This window comes from Trachypithecus francoisi, unplaced genomic scaffold (assembly GCF_009764315.1).
Source record: "Trachypithecus francoisi isolate TF-2019V2 unplaced genomic scaffold, Tfra_2.0 Lachesis_group2, whole genome shotgun sequence".
Lineage (NCBI taxonomy): Eukaryota > Metazoa > Chordata > Mammalia > Primates > Cercopithecidae > Trachypithecus > Trachypithecus francoisi.
In genome coordinates this window covers 101536605-101552341 of record NW_022681465.1, presented here as the reverse complement: position 1 = coordinate 101552341, position 15737 = coordinate 101536605, and the positions used below count along the sequence as shown (strand labels likewise).

Below are 15737 nucleotides of genomic sequence, written 5' to 3'. Positions count from 1 at the left end.
TGATTGCACCAAGGCACTCCAGCCTGGGCAACAGAGCAAGGCTTTGTCTCAAAAAAAAAAAAAAAATTCCAGTTTTTAGTTTAAGTATCATTCCCAGAAGAAAAAAGTAGGCTGGGGCCAAATAACGATTACCTCACTTTAAAATCTTTATTTTTACATTTTTTTGAATTAAGTAACAAAATTTAAAAGATATAAAAGGATGTACAGTGAAAAGTACATCTCCCTTCTATCCCTGATCCCCAGCCTCTCAGAGGCTGCCTCCTTTAGATGGGATGGGTGCTTTCCAGATGTCCCCACTGTGCATCAACTGGCCCCTTTCACTTATCTGCATTGTCTGCCTGACCCCTTTAGACATCTGAGCTGCCTCCCAACCCACTTTACCACACCTCTCCTGCATCCCCATAACACTTGGCATGTCGTTAGCACTTTCACACAAGCTTCTTTACAAGGCTGTGTCTTTTCAGAGGGGAGATTCACAGATGTATGAGGTTAGGTTTACATCTTCTTTTGAGTATCTACATCCCTGATAACTAGGATTGTGTTAGTTACGGCAGATGTACAAGTTTGTTGAGTGAATTAATAAATGAATGAATGAGCAAATTGTGTATTGTTTCCAGGGTCCTGAGGTGTGACACAAATAGCAATTCAGTCAGGTGAAATCAATAATTTAAATCCCTTCAGGATCCCAGCTGAGTTCCCAGTCCATCTTGTAATACTTCTCCCCAGAACAGACTTAGATTAGCTGGAAATAATGAATCCTCTGCCCTTACAGAACTGGATCCAAAGCGGGTACTAGGGCACTCTAAGACTACTTCTCAGAAATGTGACAACCTCCTGTACTGTTTTTCTCTTTACTACAGGGCCCAAGCACTGAAACTTCTTACCTTTTCTACTAAACTCTGCTAAGTTTCTACTAAACTCTGCTAAGGCCACTAATGGCCTCCAGACTGGGATTCCACTAACCCACTCCCCAAGGGCTGACTGCACCCTTTCTTTGTCACCACTCATGAAATCATTTCATGCTATGAATTTGCCAGCCATTCTAGAGATACAGCTGAACACAGATATGACCACAAACATGAGGAAGTTATAAAGTATTGAGAAATCCTTCTAGAGGCGGATGCAATGCCACACTACTGAGCACGAGATCTGGCTTCCTGAGCAGTTACCAAAGGATGAGATGACAGCCCTGTGAGCAAACTAGGATCAATGGAAAATAGAAGACCTTAAGAAAAGTAAGTCACTTCTCCTTCCTCCCGTCAATGGACTGCTCAGGGGGGCAGTTTCTCCTTATAAACCTTTTGGAGAAGCCCCACACTCTAAGTGAACACACTTGCCGGGAGGCTCCTGTATCTCGTCACAGCTTGTCATGAAGTCCAGCCACTGCAGTAACGCAATGCATCACGTTTTTCCTTGCCTTGCTTTCCCTTTTCTTCCACACTCTCACCCTCCTAGATCTGCCCCTTCCTAATAAAGTAACAATACTTTCATCTTTGCCTCAGGTTCTACTTTCTAGGGCCTTAAGTTAAGAAATTGTTGTTGGCCAGGCGTGGTGGCTCACGCCTGTAATCCCAGCACTTTGGGAGGCCAAGGCAGGTGGATCACGAGGTCAGGAGATCGAGACCATCCTGGCTAACACGGTGAAACTCCGTCTCCACTAAAAACACAAAAAATTAGCCGGGCATGATGACGGGCGCCTGTAGTCCTAGCTGCTTGGGAGGCTAAGGCAGGAGAATGGCATGAACCTGGGGGGCAGAACTTGCAGTGAGCCGAGATCGCGCCACTGCACTCCAGCTCTGTCTCAAAAAAAAAGAAAAAGAAATTCTTCATGTTGTGATTTGTTGTTGTTGTAAGTTTTGTTTGTTGTAATTTCTAGGGTAACCACTGAAAGAATAAAAACAAAGTACACAATTTTCAAACTAGTGAGGAAAAACACAGAATGGTAGAAAGTAATCAAAAAGAAGGCAGGAAAGAAAAGATAGTGTCAAATATGCAGTTAAAAAAACTAAGAAAAAAAGGAAAGATGGAATTGTTGGAACCAATAACACAAAGATAATAAATTTAAACCCAAATATATCAGTGGTAATCTTTTAGTAAATAAATATATTTGTTTATTAAATATAAAATGTACACAGTAAATATAAATGAACTAAATGCTTTAGTTCAAAGACAAACAGAATAAAAATTATGAAATAAAAATGTATACACTTCAAAGTATTTAAAATAAATCTAATTTTCATAATGAATTTTAAGCATAAAGGAGTTTTGTAACTGAATAGTGGAACTCAGAAATATATCCTATTCAGAAGGATGTCTCATGTTAATAGTTTCCTTCACTATTGTAGTATACTGTAGAGTTTCAAGAAAACAATTAAAGGCCAGAATTGTCTTACATTACCATTTCTATTTCTGCAATATTCAACAAACCAAAATTTTCTCTGTAATTGTGAAAAAAGAACTCCTCCTTAAGCATAACTAAAATTTTGTCTTAACCTTATCAAATACCCAAAACTGTAGAAAGAGATAAAGCTGATAACAGAGACATGGATATCCCTTTTTATCAGGTCAAGAGGGTGAGTCTCTAATAGAGAGTTCTAGTAACTTTTCAATAGGTAATTAATGAAGGCCTTCCTTCTAAACCAGATAGGGGGAGATAGAATGCTCTGAGAGTATTAAAGGCATCTCCTGCAAGCCACTGACACCTTTGTTGACAGAGCAGATGGAAGAAAATAGCAGTTACTAGGTAACCTATAGCTGAAATTTGTGTCCACATAAAGAACCACTGAGTCTAGGCTCATGGAGTATGACTCCTGAGAGAAACTCCTGTTACTCTAATCACATTGTGTGTGTGTGTGTGTGTGTGTGTGTGCATGTGCACACACACTTACTAAAGATGCATATTCCTGGGCTCCCCTGAAGATCTATTTAATAGACTCTCCAGGGTGGGACTACATTGTCTTTACTGATAATGTTCTTAACTAAAAATTCTTAGTTATAAAATCACAAATTTCCGCTGGGCACGGTGGCCGAGGTGGGTGGATGACCTGAGGTCAGGAGTTGGAGACCAGCCTGATCAACAAAGTGAAACCCTGTCTCTTTACTAAAAATACAAAAATTAGCCAGGCATGGTGGCAGGCGTCTGTAGTCCCAGCTACTCAGGAGGCTGAGACAGGAGAATTGCTTGAGCCCAGGAGATGGAGGTTGCAGTGAGCCAAGATCACGCCACTACACTCCAGCCTAAGTGATGGAGCAAGACTCCATCTCAAAAAAAAAAAAAAAAAAAAAAGTCACAAATTTCATAGTGAAACTCAACCTAGAGTACCTGAAGTTTATATACATAAAATAGACATACCTTTGCTATGAAAGCCTGATTTACTCTTAACTGGGTATAACCAGAAAAGAGTTCTGCCTATAATGATATATCTGCATTGAACCTAAAATACAGACTTCATCATACATTCTCACCTAAATTTCTCTGATGACCCAGAGTAAAGCAAAAGGTTTAGCATATGAGAGTGAAAGGATTTGAATCTCACTTTCTGTCAAACTTTTAGAGCTCTGTTAACCATGGTTAGTATCAACTATGATTTTAGGCAACTTTCCTTATAGTAAAAATAACTCGTAATTGTTACGGTATATGGATTGGGATGCACTATAAATAATCTAATGGAGACTTCAAGCTTTAGGCTTTCCTGAGTGTGTTGACTCTTGAAATTGACACATCCCTTGTGGATACCCTGGAAGCTGTGTTTATGGAATTGTTAAGAGATATTGGTTCCTTGATGCCTGTGGAGGATCTTATCTCCTTGCACCTAAACTGTAATAGTGGACTGCTACAAAGACTTCCACTGCTAACGAGGACTGCTTGATGCTGTGCTGGCAGGCTGTTGTTTCTGTTTAGTATCCTTTTGAGTAAGCACACCATGGCCATGGCAGTCTTGTGAGTTTGAATGTTTAATCTAAAGTGACTTCTGTTGGTCATAGCCACAAATAATTTCAGATGTACTAACTTGATAAACATATCCCAAATGTTTGGTTAAACTTAAAAAGACCTCTCTGGTGGATGTAGCAGTACATCATTTCATATGTATTAATTTCATAACTTGTTTTTTTTTTTTTGAGATGGAGTCTCACTTTAGGGTGGAGTGCAGTGGCACCATCTCAGCTCACTGCAACCTCTGCCTCCTGGGTTCAAGCAATTCTCCTGCCTCAGCCTCCCAAGTAGCTGAGACTACAGGCATGAACCACCATGCCCGGCAATTTTTTTGTGTGTTTTTAGTAGTGACAGGGTTTCACCATGTTGGCCAGGCTGGTCTAGAACCCCGGACCTCAGGTGATCTGCCCACTTTGGCCTCCCAAAGTGTTGGGATTACAGGCCTGAGCCACGGTGCCCAGCCTAATTTCATAACTATTGATAAATTTTCATCTTACACTGAATTTACATTTAGACTTAACTTTCTTCTTACACTAAATTAATGAATTAACATAAATCATATTCTGTATTTAATTATAAAAACATAAATAAAATTATCACATCAATTTAATTATTATAAGTAATTTATACATACCGCATAATGACTTTGAAAACAGTATAACTCAAAATAATAGAAAACAAAATTAACTGAATGAAGTACTACTGTATTTCAGGTATTTCTGTGACAGAACACAAATTTAAAATTTAATAAAATATTACCTTTTCTTAGCAAAAAGTTTCTTTTTTTTTTTTTTTTTTTTTTTTTGAGACGGAGTCTTGCTCTGCCGCCCAGGCTGGAGTGCAGTGGCCGGCTCTCAGCTCACTGCAAGCTCCGCCTCCCGGGTTCACACCATTCTCCTGCCTCAGCCTCCCGAGTAGCTGGGACTACAGGCGCCCGCCTCGTCGCCCGGCTAGTTTTTTGCATTTTTTAGTAGAGATGGGGTTTCGCCGTATTAGCCAGGATGGTCTCGATCTCCTGACCTCGTGATCTGCCCGTCTCGGCCTCCCAAAGTGCTGGGATTACAGGCTTGAGCCACCGCGCCCGGCCGCAAAAAGTTTCTTAAGTCAGATTATCCTTTCATGTTTTAAATGAAGCTTCTTCTAAATAAGTCATTTTATTCACAGTTGCAAATTTCTTTTTAACACATACAATGTATATAGTACATGCTGGAATCAAACACCTGAAGGAGCTGGAATCTTATGAATACAGCCAGGGCAACAGTGTAGAGAATCATGAACAAAAACATCACAGTCCACACAGAAAACATTTTGGCACACAGCACAAACATAAACCTGTAGTGAAAAAGAGAAAAGTGATAAACTAGTTTCCAAAAGTTAATTACAGCACAGCTTGATGACATTCCAGGTGTGCTTTGCTCTTTTGTATCTCTACCAGTTTTTTGCCACTACCTACTTTAGTACTTCCAATGTACTCTATATTCTCAAATCTAAGGCAATTAATTTTTTACCCCAAACTATCCCTTAGAAATGAGGGAATGACTTTGTTTTCGAGCCTTTCAAGTCTATTCTATTATAGTTCACTCTCAATTATTTCATTCTAAGGTTTGGGAAAGACATGAGCTTCAAACCAGCGCTACTTTTGAATGCTTAGCAAGACCACCTGATTGATTCATAAAAATTTAACATAGATTTAATTATTCTTAGGGAATGACCTCACAATTGCAAACGTTTTATTTCCTTTTCAAGTAAACCTTTCAAAAAAATATGTCAAATGACCCAGATAAGACAAATAAAAAGGAAAAAACTACATTTGTTCTTTCAGCATTACATATATGAGTACTTGTGCCTTGGGATAAAATTTCCAGGGCAGCTTCATACACAGATTCAAAGATCACTAAATCTCAGAAGTATGTGGCTTTGGATAAAAAAATAAAAACAAAATGAATGAATAAATAAATCTCAAACAACACAATGACTTATTCTTAAAAACTCAAAAGAGGCCGGGTATGGTGGCTCACACCTGTAATCCCAGCACTTTGGGAGGCCAAGGCGGGCAGACTGCTTGAGCCCACAAGTTCAAGACCAGCTGGTCAACATGGTGAAACCCAGTCTCTACTAAAAATACAAAAATTGGCTGGGCATGGTGGCACATGCCTATAATCCCAGCTACTTGGGAGGCTGAAGCACAAGAATCACTTGAACTTGGGAGGCAGAGGTTGCAATGAGTCAAGATTGCAGCAATGCACTACAACCTCGGTGACAGAGCAAGAGTTTGTCTCAGAAAATAAAACCAAAAACCTGTCAAATGACTCAAAAAGTAGTTCCAGTAAAGAGGAAGCTACTGATGTCAAAGAGGTATATACAATTTAATAAAATTACTTTATAAATTGTGACAGTGGAATAGCAATACTTACAATTATTATTTTATATAATTTATATAGTTTTAAATAGGAACATGTAACTAAATTAAAAATTGAAGCTAGACAGTGATCCATATTATTTACATCTATACAAGTTTATATATTAAAGTTGGCCCTCTTCAAAATTGAAAAAATATTTTCTCATTGGCATAATGGAAGAATCACCTATTATCTGTGGCCACCTTAAACAACTTCAATGTGTTATCACACAGCTTAAAGTATAATATGAAGAAAATATTTTAAATACTTTCAGATTAAATGCAGTTTAGCTTGAAAGATAAAGACAAATTACATGTTTTACAAGGGTGTACCAAAGTAGACAAAACAATCAAAGAATTTTAAAAAAGAAAAATATTTTTAAACTTTTAATACAAAAATTTTTTAAAAAGATGAATTACAGCTGGGCATGGTGGCTCATGCCTGTAATCTCAGCACTTTGGAAGGCCAAGGTGGACGGATCACGAGGTCAGGAGATTGAGACCATACTGGCTAACACGGTGAAACCCCATCTCTACTAAAAATACAAAAAAATCAGCTGGGCGTGGTGGTGGGCGCCTGTAGTCCCAGCAACTCGGGAGGCTGAGGCAGGAGAATGGCATGAATCGGGAGGTGGAGCTTGCAGTGAGTCGAGATCATGCCACTGCACTCCAGCCTGGGTGACAGAGCCAGACTCAGTCTCAAAAAAAAAGAGATGAATTACAAAGTATCTGTATAGCAAAAATTATAATGCAGAATAACAAAACTACTATTTAAACTATTTTGTTCCCATTTTACCTCCACCTATTGTAATTATCTTTACAAGAAATAAACTGATATGAGCCTGGTCTTTAACAACCTGTTAAAAACTTATAGTACCATTTATTTCAGTATTTCTTGTACATTACTTAATATTTAGAAAGCCAATGAACTTACATGTTTATTTTGTTCCCATTTTACCTCCACCTATTGTAATTATCTTTACAAGAAATAAACTGATATGAGCCTGGTCTTTAACAACCTGTTAAAAACTTATAGTACCATTTATTTCAGTATTTCTTGTACATTACTTAATATTTAGAAAGCCAATGAACTTACATGTTTATTTTGTTCCCATTTTACCTCCACCTATTGTAATTATCTTTACAAGAAATAAACTGATATGAGCCTGGTCTTTAACAACCTGTTGAAAACTTATAGTACCATTTATTTCAGTATTTCTTGTACATTACTTAATATTTAGAAAGCCAATGAACTTACATGTTGGTCTTTCAATTCCCCCTGACATCCATAACAAAATCTGAAAAAAAAGTTTAACAATCAGTTTTTTCTTAAAATTCACTCATTAAAATAGTTCAGCAAAATCTCAATAACTAGAATCCTTTAATTAATATGTACTTGTCTTCACATGACTTTCAGGAAAAAGAGTTAAGAATACCAAAAGGCCAGGCATGGTGGCTCATGCCTGTAATTCCAGCACTTTGGGAGGCCGAGGCGGGTGGATCACCTGAGGTCAGGAGTTTGAGACCAGCCTGAACATGGTGAAACCCCATCTCCACTAAAAATACAAAAATTAGCCGGGCGTGATGGTGGGCGCCTGTAATCCCAGCTACTCGGGAGGTTGAGGCAGGAGAATCGCTTAAACCCAGGAGGCGGAGGTTGCAGTGAGCCGACATGGTGTCATTGCACTCCACACTGACAGGAGCAAAACTCCGTCTCAAAAAAAAAAAAAAAAGAATACCATAAATTTAAAAAAATTCCACAGTATATACAAGGTCATCTGATAGCCCAAAATGTAGTTTTTATTTTCATTAAGGTTAAATGTGAGCATGCTTTATTTTTCTTTTTTTTCAAGTCAAGGGTCTTGCTTTGTCTCAAAGGCTGGAGTGCAGACGTGCTATCATGGCTTACTGCAGCCTCAACCTCCTGGGCTCAAGTGATCCTTCTGCCTCAGCCTCCTGAGTAGCTGGGACTACAGGAATGCATCTCTACGCCTGGCTAAGTTTTTATTTAGACAGAGTGTCGCTATATTGCCCAGGCTGGTCTCGAATGCCTGGGCTCAAGCAATCCTCCCATCTTGGCTTCCCAAAGTGTTAGGATTACAGTCATGAGCCACCGTGCCCAGCCAGAAGCACTTTCAAACTTTTGTTTGATAGTCAGTTATTCTAATAAGTGCTACTTTGTGATTCTTCACAGTTACTGGCTATGAACCTCCAACTATGAAAGAAGAGAATTTAATTCTCTTTCAACCATCTTGAACCCAGTAATGCATAAATATGTAACTAACGTCATTCTCAATTCTTTCTACATAGTTAAGTCTACCTTTTGGATAAAACAATAATCAATGTTTAGTTTACTATGCCTATAAAAATATTCTCAGCTAAGCCATAAGTTTTCCCCTATTTAAAACATTTTTTTTCCTGGAAATACTGTGTTGCTATTCCCAAGGTTAGTTTCCTATGTAATTGACACTAATTCAGGCCCAGTCTTCTCTGGAATAGTATAACTGTCCTCTCAATATATTTAAATACATCAGGAGTTCTGCAGTTTTCATCCCCTTGGTGATTATCTTTCCTGGAGCATTCTGACTGTCTCCAAACTGGACTGTTCCCCATATGTGACACACAGGTTATCATTCTGGAATTTCTTCTTACCATCATGCTAGGCCGTTCTTCGGCCTGTTTTGAATTAGATACATATTACTAGATCCCATGTCATTCTCTTTCTCTGTTCCTTTGAATCACCTACCTCTTCCAGACCTTTCCCAGAAAAATATCTTTTTGAGACCTTACAAGTCTGAAAACGTTGTTATTCTACCTTCACTTAACTGACAGCTTGGCTGGGTATCTAAGGGTAACAATTTTCACTACAAACTTTGAAGGTGACTGCTCCCTCTCTGCATCCAGTGTTGCTAATGAGAAGCTAAACAAGTTTAATTCCAGATCCTTTGTATGTGACCTAGTTTGTCCTCTCTGGAAATGTTTAGGGTTAAGGATTTATTGTGTATTCTGAAATTTCACAATTATGGAGTCTGTCTTCCTTCAATACTGTTAGGCACTTGGCAGTCCCTTTCTTTTATCTTTGTTGTGGAGATGAGGTCTTGCTATGTGACCCAGGCTGGCCTGGAACTCCTGGCCTCAAGTGATCCCCATCTCGGTCTCCCAAAGTACAAGCATTAGAGCTATGAGCCACCATTCCCAGCCAATAGACCCTTTCTTTTCTTTTTTTTTTTTTTAATTATACTTTAAGTTCTAGGGTACATGTGCATAACGTGCAGGTTTGTTACATATGTATACTTGTGCCATGTTGGTGTGCTGCACCCATCAACTCGTCAGCACCCATCAATTCGTCATTTATATCATGTATAACTCCCAATGCAATCCCTCCCCCCTCCCCCCATGATAGGCCCCAGTGTGTGATGTTCCCCTTCCCAAGTCCAAGTGATCTCATTGTTCAGTTCCCACCTATGAGTGAGAACATGCGGTGTTTGGTTTTCTCTTCTTGTGATAGTTTGCTAAGAATGATGGTTTCCAGCTGCATCCATGTCCCTACAAAGGATGCAAACTCATCCTTTTTTATGGCTGCATAATATTCCATGGTGTATATGTGCCACATTTTCTTAATCCAGTCTGTCACAGATGGACATTTGGGTTGATTCCAAGTCTTTGCTATTGTGAATAGTGCCGCAATAAACATACTGTGCATGTATCTTTATAGCAGCATGATTTATAATCCTTTGGGTATATACCCAGTAGTGGGATGGCTGGGTCATATGGTACATCTAGTTCTAGATCCTTGAGGAATCGCCATACTGTTTTCCATAATGGTTGAACTAGTTTACAATCCCACCAACAGTGTAAAAGTGTTCCTATTTCTCCACATCCTCTCCAGCATCTGTTGTTTCCTGACTTTTTAATGACTGCCATTCTAACTGGTGTGAGATGGTATCTCATTGTGGTTTTGATTTGCATCTCTCTGATGGCCAGTGATGATGAGCATTTTTTCATGTGTCTGTTGGCTGTATGAATGTCTTCTTTTGAGAAATGTCTGTTCATATCCTTTGCCCACTTTTTGATGGGGTTGTTTGTTTTTTTCTTGTAAATTTGTTTGAGTTCTTTGTAGATTCTGGCTATTAGCCCTTTGTCAGATGAGTAGATTGCAAAAATTTTCTCCCATTCTGTAGGTTGCCTGTTCACTCTGATGGTAGTTTCTTTTGCTGTGCAGAAGCTCTTTAGTTTAATTAGATCCCATTTGTCAAGTTTGGCTTTTGCTGCCGTTGCTTTTGGTGTTTTAGACATGAAGTCCTTGCCCATGCCTATGTCCTGAATGGTACTACCTAGGTTTTCTTCTAGGGTTTTTATGTTATTAGGTCTAACATTTAAGTCTCTAATCCATCTTGAATTAATTTTCATATAAGGAGTAAGGAAAGGATCCAGTTTCAGCTTTCTACTTATGTCTAGAAAGTTCTGTCCTTCAACAGAAAATTTCTTTGAATTATGTCTTTGATGATTTTCTATCCTACTTTTTTTTTTCTTATATTATTCTCATACTGGACCTTCTGGATGAATCCCCAGTATTCTTATCTTTACTGTCCTATTTCAACTTCTTTATTTTACTCCTTTTATTGTACTTTCTGGAACATTTCTTCAACTCCATCTTCTATAGTACTGGGTTTTTCCTTTCTACTACATTTAACCTCAACCATAAGCAAATAAATACCAAGCTAAAACAATGAAACTTTTTTTTTGTCTGTCAGTTTTAGCCAATATAAAAAAGTTTCATAATACCTAATGTTGGCTAAATGTGGGAAAACAATAAATCAAACTTCTTTGAAGAACAACTTTACAATATCTATCAAAATTCACAAAACATGTAAAACTCTTGACTCAGTAATTTTACCTCTAGGAATTTACCATGCATTTATACTTGTACAAATGTTCAAAAATATAGATATAAGCATTATTTGTTAATAGCAAAAAAAAAAAAAAATCTTATATCCAACAGGAAGCAATTGGTTATATAAACCATAATTATCCCTGAAATATGCAACAATTTCAAAAACAACACTGATCTAGATATGGTGACGTTAAATGACTTCCAAATGATTTAAGTGTGAAAAGCAAGATGGATACATAAGCCGGGCGCAGTGGCTCAAGCCTGTAATCCCAGCACTTTGGGAGGCCGAGACAGGCGTATCACGAGGTCAGGAGATCAAGACCATCCTGGCTAACATGGTGAAACCCCCTCTCTACTAAAAAATACATTAAAAAAACTAGCCGGGTGAAGTGGCGGGCACCTGTAGTCCCAGCTACTTGGGAGGGTGAGGTAGGAGAATGGCGTGAACCCGGGAGGCGGAGCGTGCAGGGAGCTGAGATCCGGCCACTGCACTCCAGCCTGGGCGACAGAGAAAGGCTCCGTCTCAAAAAAAAAAAAAAAGAAAAAAAAAAAAGATGGATACATAATTGTCTTCTGCTAGTCAGTAAGCGTTTAATGTGATTCCTAAATCCTGGATGTTCTTTTTTTTTTTGAATGGAGTTTCGCTCTTGTCGCCTAGCTGGAGTGCAATGGTGTGATCTTGGCTCACTGCAACCTCCGCCTCCCAGGTTCAAGTGATTCTCCTGCCTCAGCCTCCTGAGTAGCTAAGGGTTACAGGAACCTCCAACCACACTCGGCTAATATTTGTATTTTTAGTAGAGATGGTGTTTCACCATGTTGACCAGGCTGGTCTCGAACCGCTGACCTCAAGTGCTCCATCTGCCTCGGTCTCCCAAAGTGCTGGGATTACAGGCATGAGCCACCATGCCCAAGCAATCCTGGATGTTCTTAAAAGTAGTAAATCTGTATTTTCTGAAAACTATTCTATAAAAGATTGACTACCTCTATTTCAGACTTCATTTGTTGTATTTCACACAAATACCATTCATAAAAATACTTAAAGATTTTAGGTAAATTATGTTATGCCAGATTTTTATTTTATTTTATTTTATATTTGAGACAAAGTTTCGCTCTTGTTGCCCAGGCTGGAGTGCAATGGCGCAATCTCAGCTCACTACAACCTCCGCCTTTCGGGTTCAAGCAATTCTCCTGCCTCAGCCTCCCGAGTAGCTGGGATTACAGGCATGCGCCACCACTGGGCTAAATTTTGTATTTTTAGTAGAGATGGGGTCGAACAGGCTGGTGTTGAACCCCTGACCTCAGATGATCTGCCTGCCTTGGCCTCCAAAAGTGCTGGGATTACAGGCATGAGCCACCGTGCCCAGCTTTTTTTTTCTTTTTTAAGAGATGGTGTCTCACTATGTTGCCCAAGCTAGTCTTCAACTCCTGGCCTCAAGTGATCCTCCCACCTTAGCCTCCCAAAGTGCTGAATGAGCCTCTTATTTTCAGTAGTATGCTAGGACTGGATTGTACTGGCTCAAGAGGATATATTGTTAAATATGTATTCAAGGATTTTGAGAACTGGTTGTTAATTGGTAGCTAAAAATTGGCCATAGTGGGAGTATTCAAACCATGGAAATCTGTGAATACTACCAGTCAGGGTTTTTTTTCTTTTCCTTCTGGAAAACTGATTTAGTAGTACAATCATTACCCTTATTTATACATACGTGGGTTTAGTGAAATTATTTGGTTTCTGGAGATTCAGATCTATTTAACAATGAGTCATTTCAATCATAACCACGACATTCTTCATCTCATTGTCCATATTAGAAGTACTCTTGTCCAAGCCAATAGGATTATTTTTTAAGGTAGTAACAATCTATTCAAACATTAGCTTACCACTTATAACAGATATAAATTAATCCAAACTGATATACCTTTCTCCATTATATTCTTCTAGGGGAATTTCTTGAAAAGCATCCAAAGGAAACAAATGATGGTAAGACCGTGCCAAGTGGGGAGCAGACACCAAAGTAAGACCTAACACATTAAGCAGAGAGACATGTTGAGCAGTCCAAACCTCATGAAGACAACGGCTGAAAAGACAAAAGATGTAACTTTGGCAGAATATTTTCAGTTTCTTTTAGGATGGCAGTTATTCATTTTACCTGTGGCTATAACAGAAGATTGTAGGATGAAATCTTAGTTCTGTCACTAAGTATGTAACCAACCTGTCTTGGTCTATTTGCTTACTTATAAATGAAATAAAATTAGACAATTCTATTAGTTTAATTCTTCATTCTTGTATATATTTACTTTACAAAGGTAAGAGATGGAAAAATGTCTACTAGATCTACTGCACTGCCTTTAAAGAATATACTTTTTTCAGAAAGAGGATCAGAAAACTAGAATGCTACATTTATATCTGGAAGTGGAGTACTAGGCACTCAATTTAAAAAGTAATCTATTTTTCTCTGCACAGATTAATTCCAGAAACATAGGAATAACTTAACATTTACATTAATTTTAGCACCAATACAGGTAAGAAGTCATTCAACATTTACTGAATAATGAATAGTTGGTTTCTTACCACAGATTTTACATTCAACAGGTAGCTCACAGTACTTTGCCCGACACTGTGGACAGAAATAGCCTCCTAATGTAAGCCCCGGCTCAGTATTGCCATCCAAATGCCTGTAGAGGGGAAAAAAAGGTAATATATAAGAATCTGAAAAGTTAGAGCAAGAAAGCACATTATCTTGACCTTAAAATCTTGACACTATTTAAAAATCTATTTAAAAGTCTGTATTTTTGGCCGGGTGCAGTGGCTCACACCTGTAATCCCAGCACTTTGGGAGGCCAAGGCGGGTGGATCACCTGAGGTCAGGAGTTCAAGACCAGCCTGGCCAACATGGCGAAGCCTCGTCTCTACTAAAAAATATAAAAATTAGCTGGGCATCTGTAATCCCAGCTACTTGGGAGGCTGAAGCAGAATTGCTTGAACCCAGGAAGCAGAGGTTGCAGTGAGCTGAGATAGAACCACTGCACTCCAGCCTGGGTGACAAGAGTGAAACTCTATCTCAAAAAAAAAAAAACAAAATTAGTCTGTATTTTTAAAAAATTTATAACTTTTTGTAGAGATGGGGTCTCACTATGTTGCTGGTCTTGAACTCCTAGCCTCAAATGATCCACCTGCCTCAGCTTCCCAAAGTGCTGGGATTATAGGTGTGAGCCACTGTGCCTGGGCTGAAAGTCTATTTTTAAATCTGTATGTCTTATAGCTCAATTATGCTACATTCATTTTTTGCCCTCTCTTCAGTTGTTTTTTTTTTTTTTTTTTTTTTTTTTGAGACAGAGTCTCACTCTATTGCCCAAGCTGGAGTACAGTGGCGCAATCTCAACTCACCACCTCCACCGCCCAGGTTCAAGCAATTCTCATGCTTGGCTTCCTGAGCAGCTGGGATTACAGGCACATGCTACCACGCCCAGCTAATTTTTGTATTTTTAGTAGAGATGGGGTTTCATCATGTTGGCCAGGCTGGTGTCAAACTCCTGGTCTCAAGTGATCTGCCTGCCTCGGCCTCCCAAAGTGCTGCGATTACAGATGTGAGCCACTACACCCAGCCCTTCATTTTTATTTTAAAGTTTCTATTACTATCTTTGAATTCACTAATTTTTTTCTTCTGTAGTATCTAATCTGCTGTTAATCCCAGCCAATATACTTTTCATCTAGAACACTGTATTCTTCATCACTAGAAGTTTGATTGGGGTCTTTTTTATACCTTCCATATCTCTTCTTACCATTCTCATGTTCTATAATATCCTGAACATACAGAGTACATTTATAATATAATTGTTGTCCTAACATCTTTGTCTACTAATTCTTTTTTTTTTTAGCCTGTCACCCAGGCTGGAGTGCAATGGCACGATCTCAGCTCACTGCAATCTCTAGCTCCTGGGTTCAAGTGTATCTTGTACCTCAGCCTCCTGAGTAGCTGGGATTACAGGCGTGTGCCACCAGGCCTGGCTAATTTTTGTGTTTTTAGTAGAGATGGGTTTCACCATGTTGGCTATACTGATCTTGAACTCCTGGGCTCAAGTGATCCGCCCACCTGAGCCTCCCAAAGTGCTAGGATTACAGGCATGAGCTACTGCACCCAACCCTTTGTCTATTAATTCTACCAACTGGGTTATTTCTGGGTATGTTTCCATTCTGTGATTTTTCTCCATTTTACGGGTCATATTTTCCTTTGCATCCTTGGTAATTTCTGCCAGGGACTGTGAATTTTGCTTTGCCAGACATTGTGAATTCTGCTTTGTTTTGGGTGCTGGATTTTTTCTTTTTCTTTTTTTTGTATTCCCTTAAATATTTAAGGGTTTGCTCCAGAATATACTTCATTAACTTGGAAATAGTTTAATCTCTTCAAAACTTGCTTTTAAGCTTTGTTAGGCTGGTCCAGAACAGCTGTTAGTCTAGATTTCTCTCTCTCTTTTTTTTTTTGCCTCTGGTTCCAGTTCTTGTGATAGAATTA

At 38.8% G+C, this 15737-nt stretch overlaps 1 protein-coding gene across 6 annotated transcripts in view; it reads right to left on the bottom strand.

Annotated features, from left to right (window-relative positions):
- Nucleotides 1-4494: 4494 nt before the first annotated feature.
- GTF2H2 (general transcription factor IIH subunit 2) overlaps nt 4495-15737 on the bottom strand; it is a 36531-nt gene continuing 25288 nt past the window's right edge. For all 6 annotated transcript variants that reach the window (XM_033179807.1, XM_033179803.1, XM_033179806.1 and 3 more), the window contains 5 exons: nt 13796-13899; nt 13143-13245; nt 7591-7630; nt 5036-5266; nt 4495-4716 (listed from right to left, as the gene is read on the bottom strand). In XM_033179807.1, coding sequence (XP_033035698.1) covers nt 5147-5266; nt 7591-7630; nt 13143-13245; nt 13796-13899 — 367 coding nt within the window. In that variant the 3' untranslated portion in view covers nt 4495-4716; nt 5036-5146. The remainder of the gene's footprint in view (nt 4717-5035; nt 5267-7590; nt 7631-13142; nt 13246-13795; nt 13900-15737) is intronic.